This window comes from Scyliorhinus canicula, chromosome 2 (assembly GCF_902713615.1).
Source record: "Scyliorhinus canicula chromosome 2, sScyCan1.1, whole genome shotgun sequence".
Taxonomy (NCBI): Eukaryota; Metazoa; Chordata; class Chondrichthyes; order Carcharhiniformes; family Scyliorhinidae; genus Scyliorhinus; species Scyliorhinus canicula.
In genome coordinates, this window is record NC_052147.1 from 233,079,517 (window position 1) to 233,098,282 (window position 18,766).

General features: G+C 43.0%; 1 protein-coding gene across 1 annotated transcript in view; it reads right to left on the reverse strand.

Moving 5' to 3' along the window:
* Positions 1-18,766, reverse strand: part of snx4 (sorting nexin 4) — a 103,913-nt gene that overhangs the window by 73,247 nt on the left and 11,900 nt on the right. The window contains exons 3-4 of the mRNA XM_038790298.1: positions 2,702-2,840; positions 1,768-1,917 (exon numbers count right to left, since the gene is read on the reverse strand). Of these exons, the coding sequence (XP_038646226.1) occupies positions 1,768-1,917; positions 2,702-2,840 (289 nt within the window). The remainder of the gene's footprint in view (positions 1-1,767; positions 1,918-2,701; positions 2,841-18,766) is intronic.

Here is an 18,766-nt window from a genome sequence, read left to right on the forward strand (position 1 = left end):
AATCAAGATTGCTGAAGCATGGCAGCCAATTTTCAAACTCAATCAGTAACTCGCCTCCCACATCTCGCACGCGACCAGGCTCACATGGTCAGTCAGGATACACGACACCATGCAGCAGGATTTCTATGAACTGACAGCAGGCTCCCACCAGGGAAACTGCTCTACCAAATATCAGGATTCTCTTCTGCACGTCCACCATTCTCCCAAGGATAATTTGTAGTTCATCAAAGTGAGCATCAAAGACCTGCATCACCAAGATCATTGTCCAAAACATCATTTGCAATGGCAGCCATCATCCCAATACAAACAGCACCACCGAGACATGGGCCCGCTGACCAGCAAAACTACCACTGCAAGCTGGACCCCACCCCAGCCATCTCCGACCGCCTGAATCAAACAGCGATTTTCTGATTTAATTTGATTCCTTGACACCAACTCTGACCAGGATCATCCAGGGACATTGCACAAAGATAATTATGGAATGTGCATTAGGAGAGTAGAGCCAGAGTGAACAAAAACTCAGCCTCTCCAACACATATCACGTGACGTCCCAGAAAACCAATTTTATAGGGAACAACCATTTATGCTGCACAAGTATGCAGTATAAATTGTTGTTCCCTGTAGAATTGGTATTCTTGCAAATCTGCCCTGATAAGTCTAACATAAAACAGTTCGAAAGCAGGTCTCTTTTTTCAGCGATATTCAAGAGTTATTTTCACACACAGTAATTGGTAGTTGCAGAATTCTTTTTTTAAACTTTTGTGGGTACCTGAAAAATATTACTTACAATTTCTTTATCTAATTTTTGAAAAATTGTCATTTACAAAATACTGAATTAAATCATTTCCCATTTTGAAAAAAATGGAAATAACTATACTGGTTTATGAACAGATTCTGAATGAAGAAGATTTAAATAAACACAAATCATTTGCACGACAGTAACAATGGAAAATGAAGTGGTCAGCCACTTATATCAGCACAGTTTTGGTTTGGATTTTGAGAGATTCTGTTAGACTTGATTTCTTTAGCCCATTGGGCAAAGTCTTGCAAAGCTGTGCCAGTCACATTAGTCACAGATGCATTTCTCTCAGGAAACTCATCAGAGCAGCAACAGTTCAGAAGTGGCTTTGAACAGATATATAAAGGAAGGGCATTCATTAACAAATAATTGGCGTTCAGGGATCAGTATTGCCAGAGCTTTCTAACAGGAAATTGAATAAGAGTGTATGGGAATCCACAAGAGTATGTGGTAGACAGTTCGTGGAAGCAAACTTATTGATGAGTCAAGTGGCCATTATCTCGTAAGCTTTGTATCCTATGATTTGGGGGGGGGGGGGGGGGGGGGGGGGGAAGAGAAAGAGGGCAGTAAAGAAAAAGGGAGGAAAAATGGGATCTGTCCTGCGATTGCAATAGACAACATAAAATGAAACTGTTTGATCCCCTAGTCTGCAGATGGAATTTACCTGTATTATTACATCCATTTTATGATGGCTTATGCATGCAATGCTAGTTTTTAAGCACAGACAAGCTCTCAAATGATTTGCCTTAAGAGTAGGATAGCAATCATACAATGGTCTTGGTCAATTTCTCAACAATATTTTGTGGTTATGTAGATTATAGAAGTTCCTCATCTGTGCAGCCATATTTTTAACAATACAGTTTCCTGCTTCTACACCCTCCCCACAATAGTGCCAACGTTCAAAGATCATTTCACAATGAAAAAAATATATAACTAGTTTTTATCTAAATGAAGCAAACTTCTAATACCTGTGTTAAAAATAAATAGAAAATTGGATCACAAGAGAGCGTAGAATGCGAAGCTACACGCAACAGAAAGTTTTCAAGACCAATCCTTCGTCGTTCGACAAAATCAGGATCCATGTTATCAGCGGATAACTTATGCCAGACAAATTCTGCCTGCAGGAATGAATGGAAGACATGTTATTGAGGTTGTGCATATTATGGAAGAATGTTGAATCTATCCTGGGTTGACATCAGGTGTTTATTATTTCTTAGAGGAAAGTGGTCCTCAACCTTGGAAAAAGGTTTGAGCAATTCAAATCTGCACTAAATCAGGATTATCTCGCAAGATTAAAGCAGGTTGAGCAAGTCCAAAAACACCAATTGGACTCTATGAAATAATCCAAGTTGGTGTTGTCCCACGTATACAACTTTACATACTAATTTTCTTCCCTCGTTCCAAAGATACATCCTGCAAACTTAAGGCCAAATCCAAAGAATGGCTATCAACTGCAAAGTGTAATCATACTGAGAATTTATTTTCTGAATGACTGCTGCAAGGTTGGCTCCTTACACTGGGGACTTAGTCCTTACGAACGTCCACATTAATAAAATGGAGGTCTAAGTTGACTTGTAGTTACTTCTTACTTCAGTCCATGCAAAGTACCTGGCCTCCTTTACATTTCCTAAAAGACAGTGTCCTCAGTTGCCGCACTCTCCCTTGCTAGAAATGGGATGGAAGGCATTCCTATTTGTAGGGATCAGGAAATGAGGAAAAATTCACCAGTTAATTTCTTCAGCAGATGATACGGATATTCTTTATGTGAGGTACAGGATATCCACGGGCTCAAGAAAAGCCCCTCTCTTTTTGAGCAATGACTTACTAATTGGCCGAATTTCTCAATTTGTTGGGAGTTGGAAAGGGAGGGGGCTAAGATGGTTCCAACATTAAATTACTCACTCTTTTTTCTGGCAGAGGTGGTACTACTATACAAGGATAAGTAACAACTAAATAGTTTCTCAACAATTCAAATTCACTGTATCTTCTCCAGAGGGAATCTGGCGCAGAACTATCTTCATCATTTTGGGAATCTTGTGGCCTATGTACAAGGAGGAAAAACAGAAGTTCTGTCAAAACTAATTTCTGGGACATCCTAATAAATTCAATTTTACTCCTGTAACAAGGTTTCACCTCATGTTTTAATTGAGCTGCTATCAAAGACACACTAACACAAGATGAATGTGAAACATTACAAGTGGAGAATATCCAATGATTTCTCAGTCATCCAGGGGAAAGGGAATCTCACTTGTACAAAAGCTAATTAAATAGAGATTTTAAAAGCAGTTCTACATCAACATTTAAGTGAATTTAAATGAAGCTCTCATATACGTTGTGTTATGAGGTGCAAGAAGAAAACATCCTTTAGCACTTTTAAGACAATAAATTTGATTAGAACAGAATTGATCAGATATGATATACAGACATAAATGCTAGTGGTACATCACTTCAAATCAAATATTTATAATAACTATCTCAGCTGTAACAAACAAAAAGTCACTAAAATGAAACTTGCATTCTCTCCCAAAGCCTTGAAGTCGCCCTTTTAAAAAATAAAATTAACCACCACAATCAACAGCAATATAATGGCTGAAAATAAATTCCTGACGATGATGGATAACAAACTTGTTTGATGCTTAATAGATTGGATGTTGATCATGTTTCAAATATGTAACTTTGATTCCCAGCACTATGCAAAACATTCAACAGATAATGGATTTTTAGTCCGACTTAAGAATTTACCCGAAACTAAAATGATCATCTGATCAGATAACGGGGCTTCTCTGCAATCTAGTTTTTTCAATAACATGGCAGAAACAGCTGCTATTCTAGGTTGCTATTCCCAGTCTGATTGAAATGCTCACGGGCGATTTGTAATAAAATGCAAGAGAGAAATGTAAAAGTTATAGTTCTGATGAGAATATAGATGAACACTCGAATCCAAAAGGTTAGAAGTGCTTGAGGTACAGAACGCTTGCATTTCAAGGTTTCAAATTAAATCCACATGATCCACATCCATTAAATGTACAAAAGTGACTTCCATTAAATAAAACACGCATGGATACAATGGAAATTGATCAGTTATTTAACAAGTTACCTGCTTTTGTTAACCTTACTGACCTAAACTGAACTCTGCAGAAATAAAAAGGAATATTCGCCTATTGAACAACTTATTTCACAATCCTAGTAAATAAACCCAAGCAAATTGTGAACCCTTGATAATGAAAAACAGCATCATATATAAATCCCAAAAAAAAACTTGTGTTATTAAATGATTGACTACAGCAATGGACACAATATTATTCCAACTTCTGCCACAATGAGAAGGGAGGGAGGAAAAAGTCAAAATGCATGCAATATTAAAAGAAATATTGGCAAACATATCTGCAAGTATATTGCTACCATACCCCTAGGAGATGGGGGGGGGGGGGGGGGGGGGAGAAGAAGAAGAGAAAACATGTGCTGTTCAGCTAAGTCAATTTAACAGCTGAGCACTTAAATACCTGGAACAGGAAGTGAATCAGACGACAGACAGACACTCAGAGCTGGTTATAGTTTCATTTTGAAATTAATCAGAGACAGGAGGGGAGGAAGAGGGGGACACCAGACATACATGCACAAGCTCAAGTGTGCATGCATGCAACATTTATGTTTTTTAAAAACTTACTATGCTCCAAAAGGTTTATTAGTGAATCCTCAAAATGCCAGTTGACTATCACTCAAAAGCATTTACTGCATTCTGTTAATAGCAATTAGTTTGTGAAGCCATAAAGCATCAGGTACAATTAAGTGTGAATACAGTTAGAAATGTAATTGAGAGACAATGAGATTCCGAGGTATGGGGCAAATAAAGTGATGCGGCATTTATACAACATGCTGGATCACGGCAGTTGGGAAATTCCATTTTCGGAATAGATCCACAGTAAGATACAGCAATAAGAGCCAAAATAAAACATATCAATTCCCTTTTCTTACTTCAAATTCCTTTCTCCAATTGGAAGAGAGGTGGTTATGGGAACATTCAATAAAAGCTTAGGGGTGAACAATGAAGAGTTTGTCCACCTGTAAACGTAAATCAACAAAGGAAAGAGTCAGGACTCAATAAATGTTAAGATTATTTTCCTCCACTAACAAAAAACATTAGCAGAACATAAACTGCCTTATCACAAGTAGCTGGTAAAGATTGAAAACTTCATCAGATGAAAGTGGAAATCAAATATTTGACAAAAGGTAATGGTGAAAGTCAAAAAATGGAATAAGTCGATAGACACAATTAGAACCAGCACATAATTAGAACCAGCACCAGAGAGTGAGCTGAATGGTTTCACATGATGCAATTTCTAAGGTTCTTCTTCTAACTTAAATAATTTTTATGTTTTTGTTCCGCGGTATTCGATTCCTTAAGCATTTGCCGGCTCAAATCACCTTCATTATCTTGAATGTCAAAAGCGTTTGTCCATAATCACAGAACGGTTAAGTCAATAAAAACTCCAAAAGGCACCTCAGGCTTTCCAAATGCTTCTCATATTTTCAGTACACACCACATTAACAACTTTAAATACATATTAGTCTAGTCTAGAAGTTAGATATTGCTTTTTATTTTCAGAAAGACATTGCTGAGTAACCCGATCACTAGGAATGCACAATGCGTTGATCTAAGAATGAAAACGGGGGAAAAAAAAAATCAGACGTTTTATCCTGGCTTTGCAGCCCGAGAGCAAAAAACTTAGTGAAACAACTTTGCTATTAACCACATTGCTAGCCAAACAGTGCAATAGAAAATTGGAATTTAAGACATTTGTGCATTATATGACACAACGTTCATATTATTAAATTCATTGAAAACATGTTGAGAGACTCAAAAGATATTTTAAAATTCCAAGACTTGAACCAGATATTGAAATCTTTAACAGGTTTCTTCGGTCCTCAACCAGCAAATCAATACAATTTTTAATACAAATGTTTTCCAAACTTTCAAGTTCAGGATCACCCAATTTGTTTGCCAATATTTATTCTGCTCTTTGCCCAAAGCAGGCATAACCTTCAAAGGTTAAAAAAAATGACAATTATAAACCGAGCCTTTCTAAAATTATTTTTTACAAAATAAATATATTAAAAGTAATGATTTAACCTCCTCCATCACAAAATTAAATTATAGGGTTAATAGGTGTCATTGTCACATCAAGACCTTCAAGATGTGGCGCATTATGAAGTTTATTAATGTAGGCACAATCTTTTCTTGGGTCTGTCTTTACTTGTCCATGAGCAACTCATTCCAGTAACACTTTTACGGTGCACATTGTCATAGCTGTGACAACCATGTCAAATTTGGTTCCAACAATTTCCTCATATCCATTAAGTTTCCCCTCCCTCCCCCATAGCATCCAATTGCAGTTTAAAAACAATATTTTTATTTAGAGTTTTCATTTATATCAAATAAACAACATGGAAAAACAGATAAATTGCCTTTTTGGGGGGGGGGGGGGGGGGGGGAGGAGAAAAGAGAGAGAGAGAGAGAGAGAGAGAGAGAGAGAGAGAATTGGCATTGTGGGGGGTTTTGGATGACTATTATGGAAGGACAAAGTCTAATGTACACAGCAAAAGATTAGCTAGGATAATGCCAAGAATGGGAATGAGAGTTTTGATAGCTGTAGCAGAGAAAGACTATTTCCTCTGATTGGGGAAACCATAAGTGAAAAATGTTAGAGCAGTGCCTTTATTGACTTGTTGAGCATGCAAAGAACTACTATACATGGTGTAACTTAGAGTACAAAAGCTGAAGATAAAGGTTATAGAAAAAGGCAAGAGAATTAGCTTGATTGTTAGAATAAGAGTTGGCATAAAGCTAGAAGTTCAGTCCACACTTCCCAGAAATTCAGAGGGCATAGCATGCTGTGGAACAAGCACATCTCGGCATAATAGTATAACATCCTCTGCACAAGGGAATCACTGGGAGTAGATGCATCATAATCCATGAGAAAACCAGTGGTGCAAGTTACCCAAAGCCCATCCACCATCATCTACAAGGCTCAAGTGCTCACCACTTGGATCAGTACAGCGCCAACAGCACTTCAGGAAGCTTGACCACATCCTGGACAAAGCAGTCCTCTTAATAGGCACCCATCCATCACCGTAAACATTCACTCCCTCCACCACTAACATAGTGGCAGCAGTATGTACCATCTACAAGAAACACTGCAGAAAATCACCAAAACAAAGCAACGCTCCTTCAATCACACATTCCAAACATACTCAACCACCTAGAGCGGCAAGGGCAGCAGATGGTTGGGAACACCAGCAAGTTCCCCTCCAAGCCATTCACCATCCTGACTTGGAACTACATTGCTGTTCCTTCAGTCATTGGGTCAAATTCTGGAACTTATTTATACCACTTGAACTGCGGCAGTTCAAAAAGGTACCTCACCACCACCTTCTAAAGAGAAATTAGGGATGAGCAATAAATGCTGGCCTAGCCAGCAACTCCCCATGTACCATGAAAGATTTTTTTTTTTAAATGCAGAAATTCAACACCTGATTCTGTTGTAACAAATGGAAATTCACACTGAAGAGCCTATTTATTTGAAAAATGTTGATTCTCATTGGAGAAACATATTGCTGGACCTTGGAACCAGTGCAATCCCATGACCGTGGACAACCATGAAGAGCTACACGCCAGTCTGCAGAGTTCATGACAGCAACATTAATGAATGCTCAATTTGCTGATATCCTGCCCGTAGATTACTGCCTCCACAGCACAGAGGGGCTTGTACATCCAAATTCCCAGCAGTAGTATCTTGCAATTTGCCAGTATACTTCTTAAAAGCAGGGCAGCACGATGATGCAGTGGTTAGCACTGCTGGCTCACGGCACCAAGGATCCAGATTCGATCCTGGCTCCGGGTCACTATCTATGTGGAGTTTGCACATTCTCCCGTGGATCTCACCCCCACAACCCAAAGATGTGCAGGGTTGGTGAATTGGCTACACTAAATTGCCCCTTAATTGGAAAAATCTAGGTACTCAAATGCTTTTTTAAAAACTCTTAAAAGCAATGAAACATGCAATAAACCCAATTAAGTATTTTATTTTGTAACAGAATTTTTAAAAACTTACAAGTTATCAAATCATAATTCCCAGCGATGGTGCACTTCAGCACCCCCCCCCCCCCCCCCCCCCCCCCCCCCCCCCCCCCCCCCCCCCCCCCCCCCCACTAGAACGCATTCTAGAAATGAGTGCATTATTCCCAAAAGCCAGAAGTTGCTGGATTCTTTAATGCATCAAAATCCCAATTCAACGATACACGATATTCTGTGACCTGCACTGGAACACAAAAGCATTCTGGCAACGGTCATTTTGCATATTATACAGAATCAGTTTATAAACAAATATTAACTACCACCAAAAATCTCATGAATTTGGCACTGGCCAGTGAGTATGGAAAGCTCGTATTATTGCTACAAAAGAAAAATGCCAACATAAATTTAACATCTCCTCCTAACCAAACATCACAAATATAACTTGCATTTGTTAACTGTACCATTTAGTTACCCAATGGTAAGAACAAGACCGTTTACTTTTATGATGATAAACATTACAACAGCAAATTCCCTCATTTCAGTATCACCACCAGCATAATTCATTATGGCTCAATTCACTGCTGAGTGGGCACAAGAACAAAATCAAGGGCTGAGCGGTCAAACAATAATTATTCTGAAGTAAATCAACACAAAACACTGGTCCAATTGATATATAACAAACAGTAAGATGCTGAAGCTATTCCAGCACCTACAAAAAGCATATGGATTCGATCAAATTTCAATTACCATTAGCAAAGATTCAGCCATTCATATCCCACATCTGCTTATTTTAGATCAGGTTTAGTACTACATTCCTCGAAGGGAAAAGTAAAAGCATTTCCCATTGATTATTAAATGCACAAGCCAGTAAGAGGCTTCAATTAGTATGATATAGCAAACAAGATGACAAGATGAGTGTGAGCTTAAGGAGCAAGAATAAAGGAAAAATATTCTAAAAATCACTAACTAAATTTAGTTGTTTTTTTTTAAAATGAGCTTCAGTAAGGGATCATTTGATTAATCGGGCATGTTCTTCACATCCCAACACACCTAAAACAATGCCAATGCTTTCTGTAGCTTTTAGGAAGAATCCCATTAATTATAAAAAGCATATTACTCAAATTTAAAGTCTAATATTTTCATTTCATTTTGCATAAGTCAAGCGTATTGACCTGCACGCAAGTTGTGGGAGATTCTCAAATACAAAACATAACTTAGTACAAGTAGCCTTTCCTTTAATTCCTTTGCTTTCATAATTTTGCTTCAAAAGGGAAACATCCAATCGAACATTCAAAAAGTCTACCAAAAATCCTCCCATGGTCAAGTAATCTCTCAAAAGCACTCAGATTGAAGCAAGACAGATCTCAACAAAAGAAATGGATTGAAGAGAAAAATCATTTTTGAAGTGTGGGAGAGACTTATTCCGTTTTTGTTCTTGGATACAATCAAAAAAAATACCTCTACATTGAAACGGTCAAAATATTTCCTGGTGTAAATAATGAAGAAAGCTACAGCAGAGCTATATTGTATTGGAAAACCATATGACAAAGAAAGATTGTTACCGTGGGTCTTTAAGATAGTTAACTAGAAGTTAGAAGAGCTTTTAATTCTTCTAACTTTGAGTAACTATTGGTATCGATTCCGGCTTGGGTCACTGTCTGTGCGAAGTCTGCACATCCTCCCAGTGTGTGCGTGGGTTTCCTCCGGGTGCTCCAGTTTCCTTCCACAGTCCAAAGATGTGCAGGTTAGGTGGATTGGCCATGATAAATTGCCCTTGGTGTCCAAAATTGCCCTTAGTGTTGGGTGGGGTTACGGGGATAGGGTGGAGGTGTTGACCTTGGGTAGTGTGGTCTTTCCAAGAGCCGGTGCAGACTCGATGGGCCGAATGACCTCCTTCTGCACTGTAAATTCTATGACAATCTATAACTCTGTCAGAACCATCTAAGGTTTCCCATTTAAATTGTATTTTCAAATGATTCCCAGCTCAGGGCAATCACCCACAGGAAATTTGCGTTTCTGGGCAACTGCTATTCAATCCCTTACCTGTGAAGATCCAGAAGAACTTCCCCAGCACATTGTTGGGGTTCCCCCCTCACCCCGACGCTGGGGAGCTCAGAAGTTATGACCCACTGCTTTTATACTCAATGGTTCTAGAATAAAGCCAAGGATCCAGTCTGCTTTTTAAAAAAATGCTCTCAACTTCTGCCACGTTCAAAAAACAAATTGTGTAGCCACACCCTAGATCTCTGCTCCTGCACCCCTTCAAAGCAGGACTGTTTAAATAATATTGCCGCTCATTATTTCTATCAAACTGCATCACTTCGTATACTGCATTAAATTCCATTAGTCATGTATCAGCCCATGTGGGCAGCACGGTAGCATTGTGGATAGCGCAACTACTTTCACAGCTCCAGGGTCCCTGGTTCGATTCAAACTTGGGTCACTGTCTGTGCGGAGTCTGTACATCCGCCCCGTGTGTGCGTGGGTTTCCTCCGGGTGCTCCGGTTTCCTCCCACAGTCCAAAGATATGCAGGTTAGGTGGATTGGCTATGATAAATTGCCCATAGTGTCCAAAAATTGCCCGTAGTATTGGGTGGGGTTACTGGATTATAGGGATAGGGTGGAGGTGTTAACCTTGGGTAGGCTGCTCTTTCCAAGAGCCGGTGCAGACTCGATGGGCCGAATGGCCTCCTTCTGCACTGTAAATTCGATGTTCCTGATATCTGCCATAATCTTCACTGCTCACTACACATTAAAGTTTTGTATCAGAACTTACAGTGCAGAAGGACGTCATTCAGCCCATTGAGTCTGTATCAACCCTTCAAAAGAGTACCCCCCCCCCCCCCCCTTCCCAACAGCCACCCCCTTGGGAGCACTGCCTTCTTTATACTCGCAACCTTCCCTGCCCACACAAATGAGGAGACCACTTGGAAAAGTGTATTTGGCAAAAATACACTGGTACAAAAACAGAAACTGCGGCAAAATATTCATTTTTTCCGCCTGCACCTGGCCAGCCAATGACAATGGGAGACTATCCCAGCTTCCCAAATCCTCCTTCACCTTCCCCACCAGGCTTGTGTAATTTAGCTACGGAGTAGAGCCCAATCCCATGCAACCTGCACTTACGTAGCTGAAGTGAGTTGCCACTAAATGGCAACCCCTCCACTCCCGCCCCTACACAGAAGACGGCAAATTTCCCTACATGGAAGACGACAAATTTCTCTACCAACTCATTATATCCCTCACGATGAGCCTGGGTCCGAAATGTACAACAGCAAGTCATCAGTGTACAGAGACATCCTGTGCTCCACACCCCCCTCACTATCCCCCTCCATAAATACGAACCCCTCAGCATAATCGGCAAGGGTTCATTCGCCAACGTGAACAAGAGTGGGACATTGGGCACCCCTGCCTTGTTCCACAGAATAGTGGGAAGAACTCCGACTGCATCTCATTAATCCGCACACAGGCTGTCGGATCCTTGCATAACAATTTTACTCAAGCCACAAACGTAGACGTCGCCTGTACCGCAAACAAATAATACCGCTCCACTTGGTCAAATTCTCTTGCCACATCTAACGCCACCAGGGTAGCACGGTAGCATTGTGGATAGCACAATTGCTTCACAGCTCCAGGGTCCCAGGTTCGATTCCGGCTTGGGTCACTGTCTGTGCGGAGTCTGCATATCCTTCCCGTGTGTGCGTGGGTTTCCTCTGGGTGCTCCGGTTTCCTCCCACAGTGCAAAGATGTGCAGGTTAGGTGGATTGGGCATGATAAATTGCCATTAGTGTCCAAAATTGCCCTTAATGTTGGGTGGGGTTACTGGGTTATGGGGATTGGGTGGAGGTGTTGACCTTGGGTAGTGTGGTCTTTCCAAGAGCCGGTGCAAACTCAATGGGCCGAATGGCCTCCTTCTGCACTGTAAATTCTATGATAAGCTATGATTAATCTAGGACAAAGGTTCGGCACAACATCGTGGGCTGAAGGGCCTGTTCTGTGCTGTATTTTTTTTGTTTTAAAAATCACCACCACCACCACCTCCAACTCCCTCCCCTCTGCCAGAGAAAGCACCACATTCAGCAGTCATCGCACATTTGATGACAGCTGATCCTCCCCCACCATCTTCAGGAGACACTCCTCCAGTCTCACCGCCAATACCTCAGTCAATATCTTGGCATCCACATTCAGTAGAGAAATGAGCCTATACAACCCACTCTCCAGAGGATCCGTCTCTTTAAGTAACAATGAAAGAGATGCCTGCAACAATGAAAGAGATGCAAGCAAATTACTGCAAATGCTGGAATCTGAAACAAAAGGGAAAATGCTGGCTGGAATCTGAAACAAAAGGGAAAATGCTGGAAAATCTCAGCAAGTCTGGCAGCATCTGTAGGGAGAGAAAAGAGCCAACGTTTAGAGTCCGATGACTCTTGAGATGCCTGCCTTGTCGTCTCCGGCAGCCTCCCTCTCCCCCCCCCCCTTTTACCATCAAACATTTGCACATCAGTGGCGCCAACTTGTCTTTAAACCTCTAAGAACTCAACCTGCACTGGCTCCTCTAACCCAGCTGTCGCTTTCCCTCCCGAAACTCCCTCATCTCCAAATCATCATCCTGCGGCTCTACTTGTGTAAACCCATAGAAAAAAGTCATCCAACACCCTATTAACCTGCTCCGGAGCCCCCCCCCCCCCCCCCCAATCTGCATGATCTCCCTCGTTGCTGTCTGCCAACTGGCCTTCTAGTCATACACACATACAACCCCCCGCACTCACCTCAACCGCCCTCCCCATAGACAGGAGGTCAAATTTTGCCTGCAGCTCCTTCCTCCCCAGCATATTAGCAAAGTATTCTGTAGTCCTCTGGCCCTCCAGCCCCAGGCACACCCACAATCCTCTGGATACGTCTTCACAACCGGTTTTCCAGGTCTTCTACCGTGGCTTCCAGCCCTTTGTTGATCTCTGCCACCCTCGCAGCTCCTCATGCACTAACAACTGGCCACTGTTGTGACAAGGCCTCCTCCATTCTTCATTTCCTCCCCCTGCTCCCGCATCACCCAAGTTCTCACCAACTCCTCTCGCATCAAGCAAAGATCTCACTCACCACCGTCTTAAGCGAAGCCATCATCACCATCTGATGCTTTTCGAAATGCCTCAAAAACTGCTGTTTGAACTCTCCAGCCATCACTTGTCATCTTCTCCACAGTGATGGGTGCAGCCCCACCCAACAGGCTCTCTCCCACCATCTTCCCTCCTGCTGCACGCCTCACCACAATCAGTGGCCCTCCTGCTTTCTTTCCTGAATTCTTCTTTCTGGTTTTTCACATTCTATGAATGCCCAAAACCTTCCCACAGCTCCTCATGGACAAATCTTCCCCAAAAACTGGGTAAAAGGGCTCTGGCAGGAGTCACCAAGCATGCTGCAACCAGAAGTCCAAACCACAGCCATTTCTAATAGTTTATGATGCACACTCTCAAATGCATTTTGGATTATATTACAAAAGGATGTCTGCAAAGCAAATTACATTGAGAATAACATCGATTTTGAAATAATGTTGATTTTGACACCTGCTAACCACCTCATGGTAGAAAATTGAGACACATCTCACGAGTCATACTTTCTTTCATAATGCTCCTGTGAAGCACCTTGGGATATTGTTAAAGGTGGCAGGTTTTTTCTGAACCTTGTATATGTCATAAGCCTCCCTTTATTTAGCTGTTACCTCTATCTCCCCTGCAATAGATTTTCTGCCCCCCACTGAAACTGGTCTACTCTATACCTAGATTAACTCCCTATTGTTGAATCATGGGTTTTGCCCACCAATCTTTGATCTTGATCTACCCAAGCTAGATTATTTTTAAATTCACTCATATTAATCTTCCTCCAGTTGTTACCAGATTGTTCCTGGTCCTTTTCCTTAACTATTCTAAACTAGATGTGACCAGTGTCCTCCAAATGCTCTCCCAGTGAAAAAGCTCAGCATCCATCAATTTCAGAGCTAAATCCAGCCCAATTTCTTTACTCATTGAGCTGGGAACATGCCGAATAAGAATGTACACATTTCCAAGAACCCCCATCCCCTCTGCCCTTTAGACTGCTACTACTGGTCTATATTAGGAGAATTGAACTTCCCCATCAACACTTCGTTTTTGAAACTCTAATTTGCTTCTCCTCCCTTTCCCACTATGTGGTGGCCTGGAGAATACACCCAATGGGAGCAGTAGCTCCTCTATTGCCCCTTAATTATAACTTTAGCCCTTCAGTTATATTAATAACTTTTCTTTGCTATGAGAATTTAACTGGTCAATCCCATCACTTGGTCTCCTTTCGGTCTTTCCTGAATAGCTGTAGCCAGGAATAACAAGCTCCAAATTCTCCCCCGAGCGAAGTTGATTATTCCACTATATCATAGTGCCACATGGTGATGTGCCGACACCTCAAAGCTATTTATCATATCTGCCTTGATTTGCACTCCAACCCCACCAGAGAGTCTTGCACTTGCCTCATCTGGTCCATTCCATTTCTGAAATACTCTTTATTCCCATGCTATTTGGCTCCCCATTTCTCTTCTATTCACCTGGATGCCAAATTGGTTTCAAACCGACCCTACAACATTGGTTAACCTGACTATAAGAACGTGGGTTACACTTTATCTGAACTGGAATTATTTCATCTTGAACAGGCCTCCCTTGCCCCACAATAATGCTGAATAGCATTGTATGCAAACTACAAGCTATTGATTGTTAAACACCAAAACAGATCCAAAAGGAAGCTTAATTAATTTCCCAAAGTGTCATATTGACTGCTTCTAACTGTGGATCAATTTTGTCTGTCAAGCTCCAATCAAAGCTTACTAAGCTTAAATACAATATGCCCTGTATACTAAAGAAAGCAAGGATCAATAAACTTTAATCTAAGCGTATGGTTTAATAAAACAATCATATGACACAAGCAGACTTCTGAATGGCAACTAAATCCTATAACTAGATTACAACAGTCCAATTCAGTTTCTATCCCTTATCCAATTAATATACAAATTAGGATTAGTCCAATGGCACATGAACAATTTAGTGTATCCGGACTTCTGGTGGCAGCTATGTGGTGAGCAGTCGCACACACAGTGGCAACCGCCAGGGTACTTTGCTTTTGCCCTTTATGTCCAGTTTATGGGTGATTCTTTTGGAGGAAATTGGCATAGTTTGATGGAATAAGACTCCCTTGTACAAAAATGTCCGGTATATGTAACACAATAAGAAGTCTTACAAAACCAGGTTAAAGTCCAACAGGTTTGTTTTGAATCACTAGCTTTCAAAGCACAGCTCCTTCCTCAGGCCATTTGGCCAAACGGTCTGCACCGGTCCTTACAAAGAGCACCCTACTCAAGCCCACATATCTACCCTATCCCTGTAACCCCCACCTAACCCTTTTGGACACGAAGGGCAATTTAGCATGGCCAATCCACCTAACCCACACATCTTTTGACTGTGGGTGGAAACCGGAGTACCCAGATGAAACCCACGCAGACACGGGGAGAACGTGCAGACTCCGCACAGACAGTGACCCAGCTGAGAATCAAACCTGGGACCCTAGAGCTGTGAAGCAACTGTGCTAACCACTATGCTGTCGTGAAGAGAGATACGAGGGGCGAGGCGCGCTGAGCTAGAAGATAAAGGTTGGCGATCTGGAGAACAATGCCAGGCGCCAAAACTTCGCTGGGCTGAGACTCCACAAACTAAACGTCAAAATGTTCAGAAAGCTGTTGGTTGGAGGCCATCTTTCCGACACCTCCCGAGTTGCACTGGCCCATCGTTGCTGAGGCAGAAGCCCAGATCAGGGGAGCCACCTCAGGCAATCATAGTCAGGTTTAATCGATACCTGAAAAATGAGCGAGTCCTGAGGTGGGCGAGGCACCATCGAGATAGGAGGACCATGCCATCAGAATATACCAAGATGTTGGTGCCGAGCTGGCTAGCATGCATGCAGCGTTTAATAAGGCCACGCGGTGTAAGAGCAACGTGAGGTTTGGTACAGTTTACCCGGCTTGTCATTGGTCGACTTTCAAGGACAGTGATTATAACTTTTATACGCTGGAGGATGCAAATGAGTGTCAAGAAGCATGGACTGGGGGTGAACTAAAGTGCTTAAGGACTATGGAGTTCGTTCATTGTTAAGTTTATCTGTATTCGTATTTTTTGTGGAATTTTTATGTGGGGGAGGGCTTGGGGTTGCGTCTAGGCTTGTGGGTTGGTGTTTTTTCTGGTCAAAGTTGGGGACTGTTATTTTGTACTGGAGTTTTTGGGAGGTTTTTTTGGGGGGGCGGGGTGGGATGAGGGGTTTGAGTGTTGATTTTCCTCTATCGCTCGGTATTAAAGTTTGGTATGGACAGGGGGGGGAGGGGGGATGTTTGTTGATGTACTGTTTAGTTGACATTGATTTCTACACTGAGCGGGGATCACCATGACAGCAGTAGAGCCAGTTGAGCAGAGAAGTCGGGATATCGGCAGCTTACCACTGGGGTGTTTTATTTTAAGGTAATGAGCTTAGGCATTTTGTTTCTGTTCTGTCTGGGTTTGGGGACAGCGGAGGTGTGGGGGGGGGGACAAAAAAATAAATAAAAGAGGGGGATTGGACTTGCATGTGGCAGTCACCTTGGTGGGTCTGGAGCTGGTGCAGGTTGGGCACTGTAGGGTTGCATCAAGGTGGATATGGCTGATTCTGGGTCGGGTGGGAGTCAAGAGGCTCCCTGTCTGGTTCATAACTTGGAATGGGAGATTAAATGGCCAAGTAAAAAAAAGGTCCTGGGTGTTTGCGTACCCAAGATGCTTGAATTAAGGATCAAACAAGGTTGCGGAAGGGATGGGTGGGGCAGGTTTAGCATTCAGGTGGTAGATCACCAGTACTCAATCGCCCCAACAGCAGAGTTATTGGCAAAAAGAAAGAACTTGCAGATGGCTTCTGGTTGCAGCATGTAGGTAGAGGTTGCGTGTTGTGGTGGCTCCCGCCAGAGTAGTCTTTTATAGGCCCTTTGCATCCAGTTTTGGGGGAAATTTCTTTTGTAAGAAGTTTTGGGAAGGTCTGGGGCATTTATAGAATGTCAAACATGGGAAAGAAGAATCCAGGAAAAAAAGGGGACAAGCGAAAGTTCGCCATCAAATGTGGCGAGGGGTGCAGTGGGAGGAAAGATGGTGGGAGAGAGCCCGTCGGATGGGGCTGTTCCAATCATGGTGGAGAAGTATTTGGAAAAGCATCACACGGACATGATGACCTTGCTTATGGTGTGGCTGGGCGAGACCCTTGCTCAAATGTGAGAGGAATTGGTGAGAACTTCGACAGAAGTGTGGGAGCAGGGGGAGAAAATGAAGCGGGTGGAGGAGGCACTGTCGGGGCACAGCGACTAGTTCACCTCGATGTGCGAGGAGCAGCAGACGGTGGCAGAGATCAACAGAGGGCTGAGTGCCAAAGTGGAAGACCTGGAGAACAGGTCGCAAAGACAACACGGGAGGATCATGGGTGCGCCCAAGGGGGTGGAGGGCCAGAGGTCTCAGGATACTTCGGCGACATGCTAGCGAAGTTGATGGGGGAAGGGAGAGAATCCCTCCCAGTATGAATTGGACAGGGCCCACCGGCCGGACAGAATGAATGAACACCAAGCTGTGAACATCTGTTTTCACAAGTGAAGGAGAAGGTGCTGAGGTGGGCAAAACAGAAGTGTGAGGTGGAGTGGGACAGAAACCGTACAAGTATATACCAGGACTTGACGACGGAGCTGGCGAGGAGACGAGCAGCGTTCGTGCAGTTTGGTGTGGTCTACCTGGCAAGGCTGTGGATCACACACAATGGCAGGGACTATTACTTCTTACTTATAGACTGCAGCAGAGGCGCTGCTAAGGCAGAAGGCCTGGGACTGAACTGAATTTCGACTTGGAAGGTTTTTGACTGGGCTTTTCCTTGTTCTCACCTTTTATGGGTGTTACGGTTAACTTGTTTGAGCAATAGGGGTTTGGGCCAGGGTGTTTTGGGATTTATGATTGTTTGAGTTTGGGGGTTTGTTGAGTCATAGGGCATGGGGAGCTTGGAAACAGTGGGTGTTGGTGTTTTTTCTATGTGGGGAAATGTGCTCTGGAAGGGGCCGCCGCGCTAGCCTGAACAGGAGTGAGGAAAGGACCAAATGAGGCTTAGGAAGGGCTGGGTGAGGAAAGTGTTCGGGGGGAGAAGAGATCTGCAGAGGTGCCACTAGCTGGTTGAAGAAGACAGAGTATATGGCAATCGTGGTATTGGACCATGCTCCGCACTGGAGAAGGGTCCAGTCCAGAGGCCAGTGTGGAGGCGAGATACGGGTTTGTTGCCAGATCCGAATTTTTGTTGCCTGACCCAAATCTTTGCATTAAGATGGGGAAGGTGATTGAGGAGTATGTGGAGTTTAAGCGAAATGGGGAGGTCTCAGGTCCGTGGTTTGGCAGCATTGAAGGCAATATGAGGAATGAGGTCAATTCATTCAAGACCGTTGGCGGGCAGGGTCCAGTCGATTAAGACGACAGTGCTCCCGAGGTTTTTGTTTCTTTTCCAGTGCCTCCCCATATTGATCCCAAAGGCTTTTTTCAAAAGGGTGAATAAGTAGATTCTCGGGTTCTTGTGGGCACGGAAGGTCCCGAGAGTAAGGAGGGTATTCTTGGAGCGATGAAGGGAGGTAGGAGGTTTGGCATTGCCCAACCTGTGTGGGTATTACTGGGTGGCGAATGTTGCAATGATTCGCGGGTGGGTGACGGAGGGGGAGGGTGAAGCATGGAAGAGATTGGAGGTGGCGTCCTGTGTGGGTACGAGTCTGGAGGCTTTGGTGACGGCCCCACTTCCACTCCCCCGGCAAAGTACTCCACGAGTCCGGTAGTGGTGGCGCCCCT